This window comes from Elephas maximus, chromosome 21 (assembly GCF_024166365.1).
Source record: "Elephas maximus indicus isolate mEleMax1 chromosome 21, mEleMax1 primary haplotype, whole genome shotgun sequence".
In the NCBI taxonomy this organism is placed as follows: domain Eukaryota; kingdom Metazoa; phylum Chordata; class Mammalia; order Proboscidea; family Elephantidae; genus Elephas; species Elephas maximus.
In genome coordinates this window covers 55041641-55066186 of record NC_064839.1, presented here as the reverse complement: position 1 = coordinate 55066186, position 24546 = coordinate 55041641, and the positions used below count along the sequence as shown (strand labels likewise).

Sequence of the window (24546 nt, the reverse complement as noted above, 5' to 3'; positions counted from 1 at the left end):
GTCAACTTGTCTAGGCTGTGATTTCCAGTATAGTGTGGTTGTCTTCCATTTTGTGATCTACTGTAATTATCCTACGTGTTGTAAATACTAGCCCCTGTGATGTTAATGAGACAGGACACAATCTACAGGAATAGGTTGTATTTCTTGAGTCAACCTCTTTTGAGATATAAAAGAAGCAAGCAGAGAGGAGAGAGACCTTCTACCACCAAGAAAGAAGAGCCAGGAGTGGGTGGGTCCTTTGAACCTGAGACCCCTGTGCTGAGAAACTCCTAGACTCAGGAAAAGATTGGTGGCAAGGACCTTTACCCAGAGCAGACAAAGAAAGCCTTACCCTGGAGCTGGTGCCCTGAATTCAGACTTACAGCCTCATAAACTATGAGAGAATAAATTTCTCTCACAGAAAGCCTTCCACTTGTATTTCTGTTAAAGCTGCCCAAGATAACACGGTAGCTATGAGTCAGAATCCACTCAGTGGCAGTGGGTTTGGCCTTGGTTATATTTTGACTATATACCCTCAAGCTAAAGACTTAAAAAAAAAAAAAAAAAAAAAAACTGGAAACAAATACTGAGCTCTGGTTAGTAGGCTGCTTTTTCACAGAGGCATAGCTCAGCAGTTCTGAAATTTCATGTGTTGTAAGATTGAGCAAATAAGTAAATAATTGTGAAAAGTGGAGCCAGTTTTCTCACTGTCAAGGAAGGGAATTACAAATATGAAAAAGAAAACGACAAAATGAACCCTGTGGTCTTGGTTTTAAATTAGATATCAGTGCAATCGCATGTTTTTTTATGTAGTTATGATGCCCTGGTGGTGCGGTGGTTAAGAGCTCAGCTGCTAACCAAAAGGTTGGCAGTTCGAATTCACCAGCTGCTCCTTGGAAACCCTATGGAGCAGTTCTACTCTGTCCTCCTGTAGGGTCACTATGAGTAGTAATCAACCTGACGGCAACTGGTTTTGTTTGTTTGTTTTTTGGTTTATGGCACAGTGGTTAATGCTTGGCTGCTGACTAAAAGGTCAGCAGTCCGAACCCACCAGCCACTCTGCAGGAGAAAGATGTGGCAGCCTGCTTCCCTAAAGATTTATAGCTTTGGAAACCATATGGGGCAGCTCTACTGTACAGTGGCTATGAGTCATAATCAACTCAATGACAATGGGTTTGTTTGTTTTTCAAAGATATAGTTGTGTGGGGTGATATTTCCTAGCTCTGGCTGTTGAAAGGACCAAGAAGCAGTGACACCCCAGTAGCAATGAGCACACCCAACACCAGATCTTGGTTATTAACACCATTCTCCACAAAAAGGAATCAGGGCTCCTTGGAGAAAGGGCTGATTGCAGGGCTGGGACTGGGAAAGCTGATGAAGCCAGGATGCTTTGCTATGCCTGAGTAAGAGAGTGCTTAAAGAATGAGAGAAGCAGGTCAAAAGGCCACGGCAGACAGGTCACAGGGACTCCCCCAGCCAAGATCTGGGACATCTCAAGCCTCAAATATAGCAAAGGGTAATAACCCACTGAATAAAGTAAGAACTCATGAGTCCATAAAGAAATAAATGGGGGAAAAGGGAACGCTCTTCCATAAAATAGAACTAAAAAAAATGTAGAAGGAATGGTGAAATTAGAAAATCATAATTGAGTTAGGCATAAATCATCAATGGATGCCAAAGCTGGGGGGTGGAATTTTGAGGAGTAGTTGAATTATTTAGGAGTGTTGTAAGACCTCCCTTTGATTTTATATTGGAAACCCTGGTGGCATAGTGGTTAAGTGCTACGGCTGCTAACCAAAGGGTCGGCAGTTCAAATCTGCCAGGCGCTCCTTGGAAACTCTATGGGGCAGTTCTACTCTGTCCTAAAGGGTCACTATGAGTTGGAATCGATGGCACTGGGTTTTTTTTGTTTTTGTTTTTTTTGCTGGGTAACTGAATATTTACGTGGACTTAAAGTATCTCCCCACAAGATGCCTGTGAACTACCAGGGATTCGTGAGTCAGAATCAACTAAATAGCAGGTTTTATATAGTAATTTTATAGTGGAGAAGCCTGGCAGACACCATCTTACTCAAGTGACCAAAGGTGACATCTCCATGGAACAAATTGACATCGTGTGCCTCCTGCTATCATGCACTGAGAAGGACTCAGCATCACCTCTGTGCTATTCCTGTCAAGGGGCCAAAGCCTAAATCTAACACGCAACAAACCCAAATGGAGGGGCATTCTTCAAAATAATTGGCCTTTATTGTCAAGAATATCCATGTCATGCATTCTTCCAGATTAAAGGAGACTAAAGAGATGACAACTGAATGCCTTGTGTGGTCTAGGTTTCTTGTTTTGTTTTGGGGAGTAGGGGGAGGGTGGAGGAGAGGTTAGTTATAAAGGATGTTAATAAGACAGCTGGAGAAATCTGAGTAAGGCTTATTGCAAGTTTTATAGTCTTGTATCAATGTTAACCTCCTGATTTTGATAATTCACTGAGGCCATGTAAGATAATGCCCTTATTTTTAGGGACTGTTACAAGTATTTAGAGGCGAAGGGGCATCATTTGTGCAGCTTACTGTCAAATAGTTTAGAAAAAATGTCTGTGTGCATGTGGAGAGTGAATAAAGCAAATGCAGCAAAATGTTAACATTTAGGTAATCGGAGAAATGGGTAAACGGGAATTTTTGCAACTTTTCTTTAAATCTGTCAAGATAAGGTTAAAAAAAAAAAATATTCCATAACCTGAGAGGAAAAAAAAGCTCACACTCTCCCTCTGCTATCCAAGGCACAGCACCAGCTATTCTTAGTCTGCAGTTGAAGGCCGTGCACTCAGGCTCAAGCTCACGAACACCCTGCCTTCGTGTCCACCTTTTTCCCGTGTGTGCCCTGAGAGAGGAATAGCCTCTGCCCCCAAGTCCCCTTCAGGCATCATGTGCCTAATCCTTGGGGTGCAACTGAGTATGGGTAATGTATGAAGACACCTTCTAAAGCTTGCTGATGTTTTCCGGGTCACAGCCTGAGATCCTGCTCAAAACCACAGATGGTCTCCCCGCTGGGAAATGTGTGGAGTTTTGACTCTAATTTGAGAGGAGTGTTTATGGCTCCCCGAAGTTCATCCATTGTTGTTGTTGTTGTTTTTAGGTGCCATTGAGTTGGCTCCGACTCATAGTGGCCGTATGTACAACAGAATGAAAGACTGCCTGGTCCTGCACCATCCTCACAATCATTGCTACATTTGATCCCACTGTTGCAGCCATCGTATCAATCCATCTTGTTGAGGGTCTTCCTCTTTTTCACTGACCCTCTGCTTTACCACGCATAATGTCCTTTTCCAGGGACTGGTCTCCTCTGATAACATGTCTGTCATGAATTGAATCGTGTCCCCCAAAAAGTATGCATATCAATTTGGCTAGGCCACGATTTCCAGTATTGTGTGATTGTTCACCACTTTGTCATCTGAGGTGATTTTCCTATGTGTTATAAATCCTACCTCTGTGATGTTAATGAGGTGGAATAGGCAGCAGTTATGTTAATGAGGAAGAACTCAATCTACAAGATTGGATTGTGTCTTCAGCCAATCTCTTTTGAAATATAAAAGAAGTGAGTGGAGAGAAGGACGGATCTCATACCACCAAGAAAGCAGTGCTGGGAGCAGAGTGTATCCTTTGGACCAAAGGTTCCCATGCTGAGAAGCTCCCAGACCAAGGGAAGATCGATGAAAAGGACCTTCCTCCAGAGCCAACAGAGAAAGACTTCCCCTGGAGCTGATGCCCTAAATTTTGACTTAAAGCCTACTAGACTGTGAGAAAATAAATTTCTCTTTATTAAAGCCATCCACTTGTGGTACTTGTATTACAGCAGGACTAGATGACTAAGACAATGTCCCATGTACATAAGGCAAAGTCTCGCCATCAGCACTTCCAGGGACCATTCTGGCTGTACTTCTTCTGTTAATAACCCTACTCAAAGAGTGATGGAGATGGAGTTCAAGGAGCCCTGAGTTGAGGTGAGAGCCGTTGGTGGGTCTGGCTTATGAGGATAAGAGAGACCCCCCAGAAGCTGGGCTGGGCCAGGCCTGCTGAACCCAGTCTGATTTGCATGATCAGCCAGCTTCTCGTTGGTTATTGAGACAATCCTACTTCAAGGATACCAGGAAGAGGCACAGCTTCTACTTACTGCACATTTATTAAATGCTCCCAGAGCCCTAACAACCCCGCAAGGGATGCCACTTCATTCTATAGAAGGAAGGGAGGTTGGGAGAAATCACATAACTTCTGCAGGGTGATATGTTGCGTCTGACACCAACCAACCTGCACGCTTCTCCCCATTGATGCAGAACTCTTACTCCATCCCAACCAGACAATCTCCCACCTCCTGCATGCAGTACCCTACTCTGATCCAATACACACACACACACACACACACACACACACAGTTTCCGAACAGGTGTTTAATGACCAGGGACAGGGTGCTGGGACAGCTAGGTGCTCTCCAGCCAGGCCTGGCCCACACATGGAACCCGCATGACCTGTGAAGATCCCAGGTGCTGGTGGGCAGCCTTGTTCATTGCTGGTTTCTTCCCACCTCACTATGGACTCATTCAAAGACCCCACGCACCATTCTGTTTAAAGACTTTGTCAACAGGAAGGCCCAGGAGGGGAAGAAGTGTGCTGGGGGAGGAGTACAGTGAGGAGATCAAAAATAAAGATGCCAACCCCATCCAACAAATGCCAGCATACCGACATTTTCTGTGGACACAGTTACTACAAACTAGAACAATGTGACATGGACTACACATGAACTCAAGGATGGCAGGAATGTGACACAGCAGAGAGAAATGAGATAGGAATGTGCAGATTTGGGCACGGGGAGAGGGCATGGAGCCTGTGACCCCACACACTCTAAAAGTGGGCAGGGAGCAGGACAGGCTGCCATGGCATGGCTCTCCCATGAAGGACCCCTATGCTGGCCTCTCTACCTCACCCAAGACAGCTCAGTGTGACTCTCCTGGTTTCCAGGTATCAGTCTAGGGCGTTGCATGATGCTAATCGTGCAGGCGAGACATGACCGCCACTGGTTCTTGCCCTTTCCTGGCCATGCAGAGGATGGTGACGCTGCTGTTACTCTCCACTTGCATGGCCCACTGAGCTGACAGTCCTGTTGCCAAGGTGCCCCCTCTAGCTTCCCAGTCCAGGTGGGGGACCTCCAAGAAGCCATATCCCTGCCCTCCTCCTACCACCTGAGTGCCTGCCATGCACCAACAGCCAAGTCCAGGGCGAGGAGGGACAGCAGCAAAGGGCAGGTACGGGCAGCCCTGCTCCCTGGAGGCCCCCAAAAGTCCTCTTGGCTGTGCCTGGGACACTGGGTCTGTAAAGTACGATGCTCTCTGGAAACACCCTGAGCAATGCGGTTCCCACCAGGGTGAAAAGGGGTTGTGAGGTGCACCCTGAGAGGCAGCCTTCATCACAGGGAGCGGGACCTCCACGCCCCATCTTCCCCCAGAGGCCCCTCCAGTCGATGCTCCCAGGCCTCTCACCACCTGCTCCCAGCCTCAGACCCCCAAATGAAAGACCCTGCTGGCCAGCTCGAAGCATCCAGAGCCTTCACAGGCACTGTGGCGGCAGGATGAGCTCCTTCCTCGGTGGCAAATTGGTCCCAAGAAATGCCACAGGGGCTGGCTGTAACCCACTGTCTTCCCTAACCTGCAGCACCACACCTGCAGCCACAACACCCCTCATTTGGACCCCCGCTGCCCAGTTCAGAGCACGGGGAAGAGTCATGACCAGTCCGTATGCAGAGAAAGGCTCAGAGGCCCCTTCTCTCCCTGTTGGACAGAGCCCCTGGACTCCCTCCAGCCTGAGAGGGACCTGAGGGAGGAAGGTCCATGGGAACAGCCTCAGTCAGGGCCCACCAGAAGCCCTTGACGAGACGAGGGGCTGGGGTGAGGGACAGTAAGGAAGGAGCCTCTGGGTAGAACCCAAACTGCCCCCTGCGGAAAAAAACTTAGGCCCCACCCAGGTCTGTGCAACCAGCATCTGTGGCCTCAGTGGTTGCTCCCAGAGATCCCCCTGGGGTATTGGCCTAGCCCAGCTCTGGGCTGGCAGCCTTGACCCAGAGGGCATGTAGGGCTCTGCATTATGGGGAGGTGAGAAGCCCTCCACACTCTCCTTCCCACTGGACCCTCTGAGACCTGGTAAGTTCCTGGATGATGGTCCTCATGGGTGTGGCTCGCCCTCTGGCCCAGCAGGTGGGGGTCCAGGGGTCTGCAGGGCTAGATCCAGGGTCTCCAGGGCAGAATAACACCTGGGATTTGGTGCTGGCCCCACCCCCCACCACCCCCACACCCTAGACATCCACATCCAGGCCAGGCTCCTGGAACAGTGACCGCTTCCGCAGGGTCAGGCGGGCACACTTTGGGCACGTGGTCGAGTTGTCATAATAGCAGTCCCTGGGGAGGAAGACAGGGTCAGCGGGTCCTCTGTCTTTGGGAAAGGGGACTCTGGGCTCTGCACGTACATGGTATGACTGAGACCCTGGCCACCTAAAGTTCCACCATCCTTCTCCAGACAGGGAAACTGAGGCTCAGGATCATCACCCAGGCATGTCTGACCATGAGTCTTGTGTATGGTGGACATGTGCCCAGAGTGCATGGGTGTTTTCCAAGGGTCCATCACTGGTCCTGCAACCATGCCCTGCCCAGGTCCCACGGCCAAAGAGGGCCGAGCCCTCAGTCACTTTCTGTGACCACCTGCTCTTACCACCACCACACAGGCTACCACACGGCTCCCAAACAGAGCATGAGGCACCCAGGCACTGCAGAGAATGCACAGGGGATCATGGGACAGTGTGAATTTTGAAGGGGACACATGTGACATTTGACAAACACGGTGTGAACTACTAGCTAAGGAAGTCCAGTTTCAAGGGTGGATTTTGCTGCCTTCCTTTCTATGATGTCAGAGCTGGGATTTTGGCAGTTGCTACAATAAACAGCAAGTACCACACAAAAGGAGCCCTGATGATGCAATGATTAAAGCATTCAGCTACTACCTGAAAGATCGGTGGTTCGAATCCACCAGTCGCTCCATGGGAAAAAGACGTGGCAGTCTGCTTCTGTAAAGATTTATAGCCTTGGAAACCCTATGGGGAAGTTCTACTCTGTCCTATAGGGTCACTATGAGCTGGAATCAACTCAGCAGCAGTGAGTTTGGTTTTAATTTTTAACCACTCAAAAACTGGTAGGACAGGACATGAGGCAGTGTCCAATCCGACCCCAGGTTTGAGAAGGTGCATGTGTCCCACCAGCACATGCCTATTAGTAAGTAACGGTGCTTATTTAAGAATGAAATAAGTTATTTTTCTTCTAATTTATGTGTGTTATTTTTTCAAACAGCCACTAAGTCTTTAGAAGATAAATACTGATTAAGTTCTTTGAACTGAAACACTTAATAAATGAAAGCATTAGGTGTTTCCTTTGGCCCAGGAGGCTTTGAAAAAATGTCTGAGCCAGTAAGGGTTCCCAAACAAGAAAGTTTGGGATCCTCTGGACTATGCTAAACCTGAGAGACAAACATCAACCCTGGTGGAGAAGGCAGGTAACAGCGTGAACACGTACGGGCCAAGCTGGGGCTCAGGGGCTCATCCAGAATGGGTCTGGGCTGTGGCAACTCCCCCTGCCCCCCACAAAGCCCCACAGCTCTCTACTGAGTCTTTAATTTACGCACAGACATCAAGGTCCAACCTTGACTCCGCACCTCTGTATCAAGGCGAAGAGCTTGGGAAGTCAGGAAGTTGAGGCTCCCTTCCTCCCTCCCAGTGGGAGGTGAGGCTCTGGGAAGGTGAGGAAACCCCTGAAGGGGTTGACCCTGCACCCACCTGTGGAAGACGGCAGAGCAGTCTGTGCACACAGACGTGTGGCTGTCAAACGGGAACAGCACGTCGCCTTCTCTGCAGAGCTCACACACAAAGCCCTTGGCCTGGCACCGCTGGAGGGGGGGTTTCTGGGTAAATGCCAGCTCTGGGCCCACAGCTGCCCCCCACCTCCCTCAGGGCCGATGGACCCACGACCCCACGGAGGGGCCCACCTCACAGTCCAGCTTGATGTGCTTGGCGAAGAGAGTGTGGATCTCCGTCAGTGAGCAGCTGAGGCGGCCCACGTGCACGTCCACCAGGTCCTGGACTGAGTACATCTCGTCGTTCTCCACAAAATGCTGCCGGTCCTGGAGCTGTCAAGGCCCAGAGCAATGAGGCCAGCATCACAAGGCCACCCACACACACCCATGCCTGGCCACCCCACCGCCAGGGTCCAGGGGTGTTCACGGAAGCTTCAGGTGGGGTCTTACCAGGGCAGCCCCTGAATAGAATCCAGGAGTCCAGGGAGCCCAAGGGGTGGGAAGGGGCAGGGCCAAGCTCCCCAATCAGTGTGAGGACCCCACCACCCATCACTACCCATACAGGCTGCTCCGGCCACTCTGGCCACCTTGATGCTCCAGACATGCCTCCCTGCCTGGGGTCCTGCAGGGCTGTCCCCTCCACCTATGCCTGGTTCCTCCAGCCCCCACCCATGCCTCCTTCCTCCTTTGTCCACTGCTCCCTAGGGCCTAGGACAGTGTTTGCATACAACAGGCACTGTATTTGTAAATATTTCTCAGATGCATAAATAGGTGGCCTTGAAAAGGCTGATCTGTGGCCACCCCTGCTCAAGATGGCTGTGACCCCCACCACCACCACAGATTCACGTAAGGACCAAATAGAAGATAGCTATTCACCTCAGGTTATCTCTGTGGGTAGAATACCTGCCCAGGTTACCTGGGACAGAGTTTGGGAAGTCCTTTGTCCTCATGGCTGCTCTCTTGGTATCCCCCCACCCCCCTGGCCTCCCTGCTAGCCCCTCAGCCACCTGACCTGCAGGAGCAGGCGCGACTCCATGGCCTCCTTGCAGGTGATGAAGTATGGCTTCATGAGCAGGATGTCCTGACGCAGCTTCTGCAGCAAGAAGGCCATGGGCACCCTTAGCCAGGACACTGGGTGCAAGGGACAGGGGGAGGTACATGCAGGCCCCCAGGACAGCCCAGCTACACTCTGAGGGCTCCAGCCAAACGCAAAGTTGAATCACAGCTGCCAGGTGGGACAGGACTTCAAGGTGCATTTAACCCTCCTGTACGTAAGCTAACCCACATAGCCCCACAAGTCCTTCAGCTACACTCCTATCCCAGGAGCCAGCAGCCTCAGGGACAGCACAGGACAGACTTCCTGGCCCACCCCATTCCCTCCCCAGCCCTGTGGCCTTGGCAACTTCTCTCACTCTGTCTCAGTTTTCACTTCTTACCACCTCCCCAAGATATTGTGGCCTGCCTGGCTGGTGCACCAGCCTGGTCCTGCTCCTGCTCCCCCACCACTCATTAACACAGTGGCTCCCTAGCCTGTGCCTGGTCTGTACAGGTATCATCATGATGATGTTGGCTATATACCAGAATTGGAAAACTTAGCATAAGAAAAACAAGTAAAATATCCCAATAATTTTGTATATTGATTGCATGCTGAAATAATCTTTTGGGTATAGTGTTAAAATACATTGTCAAAATTAATCGTGCCTGTTTCTCTTCACTACTTTCATGTGGATACTAGATAATTTAAATCGCCCACAGGGTTCCCGCGTTCCTCCTGGTCCTGCTCTAGGGCATGGAAGCCAAGGTCCTATCAGACCAAGCCCAGCTGGCCATCTGCTGCTCAGAATCTCCCAGCTCCCTCTCACCTGGAGGAGACAGGACCCTGCCATGGCCTCCAGGACCCTCAGACGCAGCTCTCCTCCATGAGTTCCCTACATTCGCCCTCCCCCTCCACTGTCACCTGCACCCTCACCAGCCCCCCATCACTGCCCCCTCACACCCTCACTACTGTCATGTCCCCTCACCCGGATCTCCACCAGCTCCTCCACATAGTTGAACAGCAGAGGGTTGATCTCCCGGAGCCGCAGGACTGGCCTTGATACCATCAGGGCCAGGTAGCGCATGCTGCAGCGGGACACCTGGGGGGGCAGAGTGGCACTACTTGTGCTGGTCACCCCCCCAGGCAGGGCGCCCTCCTGCTACCACCCACTCCTCCCCAGGGTCAGCCCTCTGCCCCCCAGGCCTGCTCAGCAGGCTAACCCCCCAGGACCACGCCCCATCTCCCCTGTCCCATCAGGCTGGCACAGCCCAACCTTCCGCGGCTCAAAGTCCCAGTTGTGGATGACTCGCGCAGGGATGACGGCCAGGTCATTCCAGTGGCAGTGACTGCAGTAGTACTGGCCGGTGTAGTCACACTGCCGGGCCTCACTGGGCACACCCCCTGTGGAAGGCAGCATTAGGGCTGAGGAAGGGCATCCATGGCATCCACCCTGTCAGTCCTGCTGCACCGCCACGGACTCCCCACTGGGTTCACTGTCCTGCATGTTGTGCCCACAGGTAACCTTCGCCCTCCAGACCTGACTTCCTGCATTTTCCTGGGCCTCAGTTTTGTCATAAGTAAAATGGGATAATAACAGGGCTCCTGTCACAGGACTGGTGGGGGGCACACGCATCAAGGTCAATAAATCTTGGAAGATGGTCAGCTGGGGCAGTGCCTGGCTGTTATGGGATTTCTCCCCATCCCCTCTCCAGGAAGGCTGAGTGGAGGATGTCACCCACACACTCATGTTGGCCCAGCCCTGCCTGGGCAGTCAGAAGTGCCTGAACTTCAGTTTCCTTGAACCTAACACAAAAGATGCTGATAACAACCCTTTGGGTAGACCTGAGGATAAACAGCAGGGACCACCCCCCAGGGCCTGGCTGTTAGTTCTCTGATTTACTGGGCAGCTGCGCCTCTCACACTGGCCCCTGATGCACCCCCAGCCCACCCAGGGGCTCACGCAGGGAGATGGGTGCTCGGCACTCGGCACAGCGGTAGTCCTGGCTGTCCAGCCCTGTCTCAGGACAGATGTTCAGCTCATACTCGGCTTGGTGGCTGACTTTGGAGCGGACGCAGGGCTTGGAGATGAGGTTCAGACACTTGCTGTGACAGCGGTAATAACACCCTGGGGGGGCAACCACACACAGCTCTGAGAAATTGTGGGGGGTTGGGAGGACAGCCTGTGGCTCAGGCTCACCTTCAGTTGCCAGGACCCCCATGCCAGGTGGAGGCTGGGCCAGCCAGGGTGGGCTTCACTCCAATGCCCAGATCAGCCCAGTGGCTGCTCCCAGCCCTGCTACAGGTTGCAGAACTTAAGATCCTCCCATCTCCCAGTCCCCAGTGCCTTGTGCTGAAGGGCCACGCAGACCTCACCCCTCAACTCCAGACACCCAGGGCCTACTTGCCATTTCACTTGACACCCTTAGATGGGCATTAAACCCAAGCTGCTCAAAACAGAAGTCCTGACCTTCCTTCCCAAACCCGCCCCCCACCCCATAGTCTCCCTATCTCCACCCTTCCATGGCTCAGGCTAAAGCTCTTGAGGTCACCCTTGACCCCTCTCCTATGTCTTACAGCTAGAGCTAGGCAGCCTGTCTCACAACCCTTGCCCACCCTGGACACAGGACTATCTTCATCCTCTGGGTGACTACAATCAATTGTCCTTCATACATCTCCCTCTTTCACCTTTGCCCTCCCCCCTTCAGTCCATGCTCAACTCAGCAGCCAGGGTGACCCTGTTTAAACCTCAGTCTGCCCAACACCCACCCGTGGCCCCCACTGCACTCAGAAAAAAAGTCCCAGCCACCTCTGAGCCCACCTCTCCCACACTCCCCATCAGATGCTGTGGTCCAGCCATAATACTCTCTGCTCCTCCTTTAAGTACTGAGCACACATCTACCACAGGACCTTTGCACACACGACCCCCTCTGCCAGAACATTTCTCCCCAAATATACTCCAGTTTTTACTTAAATGTCACACGATACCTTTTAATTCCACCCTATTTAAAGTTATACCTCACCCCAGATACATACTATTCCCTTTCCGTTCCCTTCATTGTTTTATGACTGTCTAACACCATATCGTTTAAGTGTTTGACTTGTCCTCCAGGACAGCACTATCCAAGAAACTTTCCACAAAGATGGAAATATTCTAGATCTGCACCATCCAGCATGGTAGCCAGGAGTATCCTGTGGCCACTGGGCTCTTATAAACAGTGTAACTGAGGAACTATATATAAAAAAAAATACTATATACATATATATATGTTTTATTGTGCTTTAGGTGAAAGTTTATAGCTCAAGTTAGTTTCTCATACAAAAATTTATACACACATTGTTATGCAACCCCAGTTGCTCTCCCTGTATATGCCACCACACTCCTCCTTTCCACCCCAAATTTCCCATGTCCATTCAACCAGATGTTGTCCCTTTCTGCCTTCTCATCTTGCCTCCGGACAGGAGCTGCCCATTTAGCCTCGTGTATCTACTGGGACTAAGAAGCACACTCTTCAGGAGTATCATTTTATGTCTTACAGTCCAGTCAAGAATACAGTCTAATTCTTGTCTGATGAGTTGGTTTCGGGAATGGTTTTAGTTCTCAGTTAACAGAGTGTCTGGGGTCCATGTCTTCTGGGGTTCCTCCAGTCTCAGTCAGACCGTTAAGTCTGGTCTTTTTACTAGAATTTGAGTTCTGCACCCCACTTTTCTCCTGCTCCATCAAGGACTCTCTGTTGTACACCCTGTCAGGGTGGTCTTTGAAGTAGCTGCACGCCATCTAGTTCTTCTGGTCTCAGGCTATGGAGCCTCTGGCTTATGTGGCCCTTTTTGTTTCTTGGGCTAATATTTTCCTTGTGTCTTTGATGTTCTTCATTCTCCTCTGCTCTAGGTGGGTTGGGGCCAATTGATGCATCTTAGATGGCTGCTCCCTAGCTTTTAAGACCCCAGATGCCACTCACCAAAGTGAGATGCAGAACGTTTTCTTAATAAACTTTATTATGCCAAATGCCATAGTTGTCCCCTGAAACTATGGTGCCCAGACCTCTGCCCCTGCTACTCTGTCCCTTGAAGTGTTTGGTTATATTCATAAAATTTCTTAGCTTTTGATTTAGTCCAGTTGTGCTGACTTCCCCTGTATTGCGTGTTGTCCTTCTGAGGAACTATATTTTAAATATTTATTTTAAAATAATTAATTATTTATTTATTTTAATTAATTGAAATTTAAATTTGAATAGCCACATGTGGGTAGTGGCCATCATACTGGACAGTGAGCTCTAGACTGTGAGCACCGTAGGGCTCAGTCTCCTTTGTTCACTGTGGTACTCCCAGCACCATGCAGGGGCTCAGTAAACGTTGATTAAACTCTAGAACATTATCTGCACAGAGCAGATAGGGAGTGGAGCTGGGGTTCTCTGCCCTGTCCTGAGGATCCAGCTCACGTGCCCAGCAGGAGGAGGTCTGGGTCACCAGCTCACCTGTGCAGGTATACCAGGTCTGGATGAGCCCCCAAATGATGGTGTTACACTTGTCACAGGTCTGCTTGACACTTTTGCTCTTCTCCTTGTAGAAGCGGTGTTCTAGGAGGACTCGAATGTTGGGCTCATCCTCGTTGGGGTCCTGTGGGGAGACCAGGGTGGGGCCACAGATGAGTCCAGCTACCATTTATAACATACATTGTTTGTTGTCTCTGATGTCTCATCCACCCTTTCCCTTTATCAGTAGAAGACCCCAGTACTCAGCCAGCACAGCCACCGAGAATACAGATCACCCTTCCCAGTATCCCTTGCAGTGAGGTGCTGCCTTGGGACTGCAATGGGGCCAAGGGCACATGAGCAGGGATGACATGGCCCTCTCGCCCTTCCCCTTTTCTGCTGGCTGGGGTGCACACCAAGAAGGTGTGGAGTGGGGCCATCTTGAATTCCTCCAGGGATAAGCAGAGTCAACAAGATACAAGGATCCAGCAGGGTCCCTACACTGTTACCTATCATAAGGAACCTGGACCACCTACCAGGTTTTTACATAAGGGAAGTTTTTAAGCCACTGTACTCTGGGTGTCTTTGTTACCACTGTCTTACCTATTCCTAATGAATATTCCATCTTCTAAATTCCCAGGGAACTGTACCAGTGCAGGGGCAGCAGCAGCCAAGTCAAAGAGCACATGTCTCAAAGCCCGTTTTGAGACATCTGCAGTTTTCAGCCTCCAGGATCCAGCCCCTCTTCTGCTGGCACCTTCAGGAAACCACCCATCCCACTCTGGGCCAGGTTGGTTAGAGGTGAGATTGACCCCACCTTTTTGGTCCAGTGGGTGCCCGGGTGGTGCAGTGGTTAAATGCTCAGCTGCTAACTGTAAAGGTCAGGAGTTTGAACCTACCAGCTGCTCCACATGAGAAAGGTGTGGCAGTCTGTTTCCATAAAGACTGGCAGCCTTGGAAGCCCTGTGGGACAGTCCTACTCTGTCCTATAGTGTAGCTATGAGTCAGAATGTACTCGATGGCAACAGATTTGGGTTTTTTGTTTTTTGGTTTTTTTTGGTTTTTGGTCCAGTAGTGGGCATATGACCCAGGCCTGGCCAATGAGTCATTGTGATTGTGAGGGGTGGACGCATGACCCAAGACTGGCCAATCAGTCCCCAGGATTGGTTCAGGGGTAGGCACGTGACCCAGGAATGGCCAGTAAAAATCAGGCCTGAGACTCAAGACTCGCTTGAACCACTAGAATGAAAGCATCAATTCGCACGGGGACTGCCAAGCATCTAGGGTGATAGACACAGCTCCTGGGGTACCTCTGCCACCCCTGGAGAGAGAGTCTGCCTGAGAGTGGACCAAATACTACTGTTATCTTTTTGGTTTAAGTTAATGTAAGGTTGGGTTTCTGTCCTTTGTAACCAATAGAGTCTAGAGTAATTGAGAGAGAAATTCCTGAAACATGGGGTGAGGGGCCCATCTTTTACGCTCCTTCTTTGGTGACCCCCTCAGAGCCTATAGAGAGTCTGGGTCCCTGTGAGGGGCCAGGGCTGCTGGGCCACCTGTGGGAGGGGAGGCAGCCAGCACCCACCTTCAGCTCCTGGAGCTTCAGCCGCAAGTGAATGAGTCGTACCACAGCATCCTTCTGCTTCTCTGACTGCTCGGGCAGCTCCAGGATCACCTGTTTGCACTCCTCAATGGCCTGACGCAGTTGCTGCACGTCGGAGGCCAGGAACAGGCCCTGCTGGGCAGGGAGAGGCTCAGGCACCTGCTGAGGCCAGGTACAGGCCCTACCAGGCAGGGAGACACTCAAATGCCTGCTGAGGCAGGCCCATCTTCATAGACTGTCAGACCAGGAGGGGACCTTGGACCCTCATCCAGATGAAGAAACTGAGGCAGGGTGGGGGAAGGGCTGGCTCAAGTCACAGGTGAGTTAGTAGCCAGGGTGGGATTCACTCCTGGCCCCATGTCTGGCCTCTATTCACAGGCTCTGAAGATCTAATTCATGATGCTTTTCAAAAGACAACATCCTTCTCTTAGAAATCTGATCACTTTTCTGGCTATACATTTTAATTTCTTCTCCTGAAAGGCTTCCTTCTAGAGGGAGGCTAGCTTCCTTGCCAAGCTCAGGGCAGCAGAAGGCACCCCCCGACCCCAGCCCCAGCCCCTCTGACTGCCCTTCCCACACAGCGACCCAGGAGACCAGGGCCAGCCAGGCCCCTAGGCCAGGACACTCTGCTGTCCCTGGCTAGGAAAGGGGTTCGCCTGACCTCAGGATCTCCTGCAGGCATGGAACTCTGGGAACTCAGGGAAAAAGGAGGTGGTGCCTCCCATTAGGGCACAGTCTGTGCTCAAAGGAAGTGCTCAAAAATGTTGCTTAAAAGATGCAAAACACGTATATGAAACATATGTCTACATGGGCAAAGCTTAAGGGCCACATGAAAAATGAAAAGCAAGTTAGTGTTGGGGGCTTCTAGGTGACTTTTTGTTTTAAGTTGCATTTTAGTGTTACTATACTGTTTATCTCAAGCAAAAGTTGGACAGGGTTTGCACAAAACTAAAAGGTTTTCACACTTTTTTAACCATTAGAGTCCTTCATGTCTTTCATAAAAAGGCTTGCATGGAACCCCAGTCTAGAATGCACGAAAGCGACTGTGAGTGGCAAGGGTGGTGGGAGGTGGGTAGGGCTTCCCTCTCTCCCCCTGCCCCCACCTTGCATGTGCCTACAAGACCCCCTAGGAGCCCACGCTCTGCATGTGTTTCTCAAGTGCCTGGAGCTTAGGGAGAGGTGCGGCCCCAGGTCCCTACCCCAGTCCAACTATCCCACCTGCCCTGAGCCTAGGCCACCTCCATGGTCCTCAAAGAAGTTCTGGGGGTTGGAGTCAGGGGTGTCATGGGCTCAGGTTCAAGGGGCAGGGTCCCTGGCCTGACTTGAGGTGGGGGCTGCTGAGGCTAAGGATGGTGGCTTGGAAGGGTGGGAACGGCAGCCACCAACTCATGGGACCCAGGCACCGGCAAGCATGTGACAAGAAAACATGTCCTCTGGTGCCTTGGGGCTCACCCGCCCCTGCTCCCCTCCCAGACCCCCACACCTTACCACGGGCCGGGAGAAGTGGTCCTCGGACAAGCCAAGATCCATCACGCATTCAGTGCAGCGGAGTTCTGGTTCTGCAGGGGGTAGCTCTGGAGGGACCTCTGTGCGCAGCAGTGAGGGGCAGGGCAGGGGCAGGAGGGAGATTAGCAGACCTCCTCTGGTCCCTCCGCCCCTCCTTCCCCAGGGCGGCACCAGGTCAGGGCCAAGGCGGTGGGGTTGGAAGGGCCCTAGGCGCCGGAAGGCCCCACAGCGCACTGCGGGGCACACACGTGTTCCTGCCCCTCCTGCGCACCTGCCCCTATGGCCTCTCCAAAGAAACCTGTATTCCTTGTGAAATTAGGAAAGAGCTGTTCAAAGAATGATGTAGAACTAGTTGATATCAGGAAAAGAGGCCCACATGGCAGCTTTATGGAACTGTTCCAATGTCAAGGCTGATGCTGTGTACATAAATATATGTAGACTGAAAACAGGTGGCTGGATGACTACACAACAAAACTACTGAACCCTGTGTGGACTCCAGGCCTCTCTTCAGGGCTGGTCCCAGCATCCTCCTGACCTTATCGGCAGGCCCCAGGCTCACAGTCCTCCACCTGCTAACTCTCAACCAAGTGTTTATGGGCACCTACTGTGTGCCAGGCCCTGGGATACAGCTGTGGCAAGACAGACACAGTTTCTGCCCTCAGGAGTGTTAATTCTGGAGGAAGACAAAATAAGGAAGTGCTCCAGAATGGATGGAAAAGGTAGAAAAGGAAGCAGCGGAAGGTGCTGACGGACAGGGAAGGCTTCCTCTCCACAGAGGTTGAGGAAGAGAGGGGGCAGCCCCTCAGGTACCTGGGGAGAGTTCCAGGCAGTGCAAAGGCCCTGGGGTGAGTGTGCCTAAGGTGGGGGCTGTGGGTCTGAGACAGAGTGAGAGGGGAGAGCGTGGGAGACAAAGGTTACAAGGGGCCTGTCAGGACGTCAGACAGGGAGGGACCATGGCGGGGAGATTTGAGCAAGAACTGACGTGATGTAACTTCATTTTGAAAGGACCTTGCTGACTGTGCAGGAGCAGGGGTGGTAATCAGGCCCGGCACCCCCCTCCACCTGCATTACTGCAGTCTCTGCCAACAATCCCCTGCAACGACAGAGCTGTGTGGGGTCATTCCACGTGAAGAAAGCAGGGAGTGGGCGAATTGGGATAGGTGGGGCCCAATCCCCTGGGGAGCCCCTGCCCCAGTGCAGTCCTTGGCCCAGCACAGTACCCCTACAGTGCAGTGCCCACCCCAGCACTCACCTTCAGCATTGAGGTCCAGGGCCTCCTCCCCAGGCCCCTGTTCATGCCGTTGCTCGCTGAGCTGCTTGTTGAAGGGGTTGAGGTGGGCCTGCCGAAACCGGGCCAGCTTCTCGTCATATTCCATAGCATCCCACCTGTGGAGCAGACAGAGTGAGCATTCAGCTCAGGCTCGTTGCCTCCCTAGCCCCCTCTGAGTTCTGGGATTTCAGAGGCAAGACCCTGCTCCTCTCCCTGAGGGGAGGTGTCTAGGCATGGCAACCCCATACCTCTGCCTTGATCCTCAGCCCTCCCCAGGCTAATTCAGCCTCTGCCACCCAGGTTCACCCCAGGGGAAGAGCCCGTAGTGATGGGGTCCAACCCACTCCTAATGGAGAGAGTCGTGACTTATCAAGGGTGCCAACCAGATCATGGTAGCCCAGGCTCTGGCCTCCAACGCAGGGTCCTTTGGCCCTGGAATGTAGTGGGGCACCAGAGGGTCCTCACAGGGGCCACAGCTCCCACACGTCTCACTCAGCCCCAGCCCACCCATACCCTCCTGTGTCTGCCACCCAGGCCATGACTCAAGCCAGACCACAGACACTGGGGGGAAACCAATGAGGGCCCAGCTGTGCCTGCGAGACAATCCTCTCAGGCACCGCTGGGCACCCGGAAAGGTCAGTGGTGGCCGTGAAGGGTGCAGTGTGGGCACTCGGGAGCCAGAACCCACGCTGCTCTGCCACTTGCTGGGTGACCTCGGGGGGCCGGGCCTCCCTGCAACTGGTGGCGGGTGGGGGGGGCAGGTCTCGGTAGCATTAACTGCCTGGCAGGAGCATCCTCATCATGGACTCTGGCCATGCTTGCACCTCCCAGATTGGGTTCAAGTCCTGCAGACACTCTGAGTGCCCCTGGTTAGCTGCACGGCCTGGCACCTGGGAACCCGAGGTAGAGGCAGGCAGTGTCTGGCCCACCACTGGCAGAGGCAAGGCCATAAGTGCTCCTTCCCTCTTCTTCCAGCTTAGCAGATTACACTCTGGTGGGACAGTCTTTCCTGGGGCAGAGATGTAGCCTGCAATGGATCCCCTGACTTAACCAGCCAGGCCATGACCCTAACCTCTGTTGCCCGTTTCCTCCTCCGTAAATGGGGACAGTGATTGACCCTGCCTCAGAGGGTCCAGGTGAGCTTGAGACCTCTCAGTAAGGTAGGTTATTGCTGACAAAGTTGGAGATGTTTTTAAAGCCATGTAGTAAGTTTACAATTATTGTTATGCTCTCGCTATACTTGTTTAGTCTGAAACAATTCATGGCTATAAATGATGGCCCTATGATTCCTCCCCTGCTCCTGCCTCTACTCTCTAAAAAGAGAAGTCCCAGGTGAAGGGGGAGCTGGGCCACCTGAGACCTGTCCTTCCTGTTCTACCTCTGTAATGGGAGGTAGGTTGGGTGGCTGAGTTCCTGTTGGCTGGCTGCCCCCTTGGTCAAAGAGGAGACATAGACATCCCTCCTCTCTGCTTACTACCAGATGACTTTGGCCAGGTCGCACAAGGAGCTTGAGCCAGAGGCAGCTACCCAATGCCCCTGTGCCTCCCCTAGATTGGCAGGGGCCAGAGGGATCTACAAAACTCCCAGAGTGGAGGAGAGGTTGTGCTGTCTCAATACCTACTCATTCTGATTCCTGAGTAGGGAGCCCTGATCATTAGCTTGGCAGACAACGACCCAGCCTCCTTTGCAGCTATATGTGGCCATGCAACTATGTTCTGGCCAATGGGATGTGAACAGAAGGATCAAATGAGACTTCTAGGAATTGTACTTAAAGGGGGCCCTTCTTCAGCCCTTCTTCCTTCATGCTGGCTGAGACGTAGCTATAATGGTTGGAGCTGTAGCAGCCACCTTGGGCTATCATGGAAGTTACGGATGAGGATGGCAGAACAAGGTAGAAGGAGTTTTCACATGAGCCCTGAACTGCCCACCCCCAGGCTTCATTCAAGTGAGACAGAAATAAACTTCTAAGATACAACTATTGGTCTCTTCCAGTCTAAAGCAAAAAAAAAAAAAAAAAAACCTATTGCTATTGAGTGGATTCCAACTCACAGTGACCCATAGGACGGAGTAGAACTGCCCCATAGGGTTTCTAAGCAGAGGCTGGTGGATTTGAACTACCGACCTTTTGGTTAACAGATGTAGCACTTAATCACTGTGCTGCCAGGGCTCCTCTGGGGCGAAGGAGAGTGAAAACAACACAAAAAAGACTCAAGGGAGCAATTAGTCCAAAGGACTAATGGACGACGTGAATTACAGCCTACACAACCTTGAGACCAGAAGAACTAGATGGTGCCCAGCTACCACTACCAGCCATTCTGACAGGAATTACAACAGAGAGTCTGGAACAGAGTGGGGAAAAAACGTGGAACAAAAGTTCAAATTCATGAAAAAGACTAGACTTAACTGGTCTGACAGAGTGGCAGAATCTCCAAGACTATGGCCCTAAGACACCCTTCCGACCTGGAAATGCAGCCATTCGCAGAGATCACCTTCCAGCCAAACAATAGACAAACCCATAAAATAAACAATAATACCTGAGAGGAATGTGTTCCTTAGAACAGTCAATTACAACAGATAAAAAGAGCAATATTTGCCCAAAAGCAAAGATGAGAAGATGGGAAGGGGTAGAAAATCAGGATGAAAGGAAACAGGGAACCCAGGGCAGAAATGGGGAGAGTGCTAACACATTGTAGGGAAGGAAGCCAAGGCCATGAAACACTTTATGTACAAACTATTGAATGGGAATCTGATTTGGCCTATTAAATTTCACCTAATGCACAATAACTTGACGGCAATGGTTTTAATGAAAAAAAAAAAAAGACAAAATAAGCTTTTATCTGTTTAAACCACTGTTACCAGGGGGAGATGGGGAGTTCTGTCTCTTGCAGCCAGAACAAATCCTAACCGATTAGCCCCAATAGCCTCATAGTAATAAGCTGGATTGGTCTAATTCAAATCCTAGCTCTGTCATTTCCTAGCTATATCACCTTGGTCAAATGCCTAAACCTTTCCTGCTTCCGATTTCTCACATCTCAAACGGGAATAACAATTTGTTGTTGTGTGCCATCAAGTTGTTCTGACTCATAGCAACCCTGTAGGACAGAGCAGAACTGCCCCATAAGGTTTCCTAGACTATAATCTTTATGTGAGCAGATTGCCAGGTCTTTTTTCCCGTGGAGCCACTGGTGGGTTCAAACTGCTGACCAGCAGCCAAGCACTTAGCCACTCTGCCACCAGGACTGCTTGGGGATAACAATGCCAAAACCAAACCAAGTGCCATCAGTCGATTCCAACTCGTACCCACTAAATAGGGTTATTGTGAAGATGAAATTAATTAATACGAAATGCTGGGCACACTGATCAGCACATAATAAAAAAAAAAAATTTTAAGCACCCCGTAAATATTGGCTACAGCTTTCTATTACATTGATAATATTATTTTGTAGAATCAGCAGCCCTGAAGTGAATTCTGGCTCTCCAGATATGATCCACCCCATTTTCTCATCCATAAATCAGGACAAACATCTGCCACCTGGGGGGGAGGGTGTTGGTGAGTCAACACCTGCCTGTATCAGGTGGCCTGAGCTGCTGCTGAGTAAAGCCTCACTCTTATCACACTGTGGCCTGGCTGACCTGATGCACTGGATAAGAGTGCCCACCCCCAGGGGCTTCTTCCTGCTAGATGGTTCCTGGGGACCTAGGAAACATCCCAGGATTTTCAAATATGGCCAAAGGAGCTCAAAGCTAGACTTGCCAGGTGACAGTGTCACCTGGGGTGGTGTGAGGCAGAAACACCTCCATCCCTCCCAGTAGCTCAAGGGAACAGGAGCAAGCCCCAGGCTATGCTACAAGCTCCTCTATGGCCAGTGTGGGCCCCAGACCTGGCAGAGAGGTAATGGACAAATGAATGAAGGAGTGAGTACATGACCTCATTCAGCGTCTTTTCTCTCCTGCCAAGTGGGAGACTCGTATTTCCCCCTGGGACTGCTAAGGGTGGGAGAGATGGTTTCACAGCACATAGGGCAGGGTAGGGGGAGGCAGTGTGTGGGGCTGACTTTGACCACAGAGTTCCTGCCACCCCCACCAGGGTCACCCCAGAGAGCTCTGTGCCCAGAAGTCTCCAGACTTGGCCTCAGAGAGGAAAGAAGCAACCATGAACCCACTCCCTGCTCACCTCCTATAGAGCCCACCAGTCCTGACTCCCTCCATTCAGCTCATAAGGTGTTGGAGAGAGGACTTGGTGATCAAAAGAAACTCCAGGTGCTGAAGACAGCTAGGCTGAAGCCCTGGGTGGGCCAACGATGCCCCCAGCCGGTCTCCTACATCCTGCCCACAGCAGGGCCACCCAGAAGTCCTGCTGTCAGCCCTGCAGCTGCAGGGGAAGGCCCCAGGAGCCACCCCAGTGGGGGATAGCAGGAGAAAAGTCCATCCTTCCTGCTCATACCTGGAACGAGGCCTTCTGCTGGGGCCCAATGGGGCTCAGGGACCAGGGTCGCTGTCGCTTTAAGGGCTATTTACCACCGAAGCCTGAAGTCCAGGTTTCACAGTCACTGCCTGAGTCAGGGCCCAGCCTGCCCGGAACAGTCCCTCCCTCCACCTCCGCCCACAACAACCTGCATCTGCTCCGGCCGTCCTCTTGTCTCCCGTTTTTCGAAGGGGCAGTTCTCTCCTGACTACAGCCCAGTTCATAGATGAGGAAACTGAGGTTCAGAGTGGGCCAGCGTCCACCGAGGGTCGCACAGCCACAGGAGTTCTGGCACCTCGCGGAGCCCACACAGCCCGTGATGACAGCGGAAGAGGTGACAATGTCACCTGGGGTGGGGTGGGGTGGGGCAGAGTGATGTTGGGGTGCTAAGTCCTGCCCGACGGAAGCTGTGGGCGCAGCTGAGGTCACCCACGCCCCCGCCCCCCGCGCCCGGATGAGGAGCAATCCGGGGCGACCCGGGGTCTGAATCCTACCGCAGGCGGGTCACTCACCCCTCGGCGTCCGCCTCGGGAAATGGGGCGTCCAGCCCCGGGCGGCCGGCCGGCCAAGTGAGCCCCTGTGAGCCGAGCCCCGCGCCCCGGCCCCCCTCTCCTGGCCCCCCTCCCCCGGCCCCGCTCACCGAACCGCCGCCCCGCTCGCTACATTGTAACCCGCAGCCGCCCTCGCTACTTTGTGTCCGGCTCCACGGCCCGCTGCTGCCGCCTGCGGCCGGGAGGCTCATGACACGCCGGCACGGTCCCAGGTCCGCGCGCCCGGCTTCCACGGCCCCCTCCCGGCAATGCGAAGATACTTCATCCCCGCTGTTCAAAGGGGCTGTGAATCGGAATCAGCTGGAGGGCTACGGGTCTGTTTTTTTTGTTTGTTCTTTTGGGGGGAGGGGCTGCATTTTCGAGATTTCACGTAATCAGAAAAGCCCTGGTTTAAAATCAAGGCGACAACGCTGAAGAAAAAAAAAAGGAAGTATTTCATTTTTTCAAAAAAACCCAGTGGATGGGAGGAAAAGGAAGCAGAAAGGAACGGCTGCAACTGCGTGTGCTCAGCGCTTCCACCCGCACGACCCTGTGTGGTCTTCACAGCCACCAGGAAGGGAAGCGCTGTCACTCACCACATTTTACAGATGAGTAAACTGAGGTACAGCGAGGTTACCAGCTGGTCAGTGCAGAAGCAGAGGGTGGGACTTTGGGGCTGATACGTATTGTCTACAAACTCGAAGGAGCAGGCTGCCCCGCCCCAGAGCAGCGATTAGCATCTTTACCCAGCGTGTCTGGCACCCACTGGAGAACCCAAGGACACACCAAGGCCGACAAGGAGCAGCAGATGGAGTGTGGGGCCTCCTTGAACCCTGGGACTCAGTTTCCCCTCCGTCCCAGCGTGGCCCTGTCCCCCGTCAGCTGCGCATGCCCTGTGCCTCGGTTTTCTCATCCATAAGCTCCTCGTCTTGGGGTAGCTGGCCTCGCACCTTCCCTGTTGGGACCTAGGGAGCTGGGCTGGAGGCACGCAGCCCTTCAGGGCGGGGCCTGAAGGCGGAACAGCCAATGAGATGGCTGGGCCCGAAACGCTGTCCAATAGGACCCTCCACACGGAGTGTTGCCAGGCCAACCAGAGCTCCTCTGGGAAGTGTAAGCCAGGTCGTCTGGAACCACACTTCTCCTACGCGGTCGGTTTGGGGCTGGCCATCTTGTGGCTCATGCCTCCCCATTTTGACAGTGAGGTTAGATTTTCTGTCAGTGACGCCCAGCACTGATCTATTTGTTTCTTGCTGAAGGTCACCTGGATGCATCTCTTCTTTGCAATTTAAGGACACTGATTATTCCCACACCAAATCCCCCCCCCCCACACACACACCGCGGCCAGAAAGGATGGGTGGGCCTCATGTCCTTCCTTCACCTCCCCCACACGCCAGTGACTGAAAGCCTAAGCACCTGGACTGAGTGCGCATCCACCTCTTATCAGTGAGTGACCTGGGGCCTCAGTTTCCCATTGGAAGCTCTCCTGGGTTACTGTGCTGCTTCCCGAGATAATGGCCATGAAAGCGCTTTGTCCGTGTGCAAGTGATTGAAATGGCAGTTCGAAACTCTTCCCTCGCAGCTCAGCCAAGACCAGAAGAAGCCCACGTGCCCTCTTTCACCGCAGCTGCAGGCAGGTTCTGAACTCCAGGACCAATCAGAGCCTCCAGGAGAAGGCAGGAGCCTGAGCTCGGGTGCAGCCCCCAAGGGGTCTGTTTTGGTTACCCAACACCTTGTGGGGGAAAATAAGAACCACTTTATTATCCTCACTAATTCTGTGGGTCAGAAATTCAGACACAGCCAGCATGGCTTCTCTCT

At 52.3% G+C, this 24546-nt stretch overlaps 1 protein-coding gene across 7 annotated transcripts; it reads right to left on the bottom strand.

Annotated features, from left to right (window-relative positions):
- Positions 1 to 2214: 2214 nt before the first annotated feature.
- On the bottom strand, positions 2215 to 22937 carry DEF8 (differentially expressed in FDCP 8 homolog). Of its 7 annotated transcripts, none has more exons than XM_049863933.1 (12): positions 22842 to 22937; positions 17719 to 17852; positions 16449 to 16546; positions 14943 to 15095; positions 13364 to 13505; positions 10852 to 11016; positions 10165 to 10292; positions 9877 to 9990; positions 8868 to 8948; positions 8048 to 8188; positions 7839 to 7948; positions 2215 to 6414 (listed from the first exon to the last, which is right to left on the bottom strand). In XM_049863933.1, exons 2-12 carry the CDS (start codon positions 17840 to 17842, stop codon positions 6312 to 6314), a joined length of 1359 nt encoding a protein of 452 aa, XP_049719890.1. In that variant the 5' UTR covers positions 17843 to 17852; positions 22842 to 22937; the 3' UTR covers positions 2215 to 6311. The 7 variants fall into 7 exon arrangements, with proteins under 7 accessions (XP_049719890.1, XP_049719892.1, XP_049719891.1 ...); XM_049863935.1 differs by lacking the exon at positions 22842 to 22937 and adding an exon at positions 22714 to 22799; XM_049863934.1 differs by lacking the exon at positions 22842 to 22937 and adding an exon at positions 22350 to 22559.
- Between the last annotated feature and the right edge of the window lie 1609 nt (positions 22938 to 24546).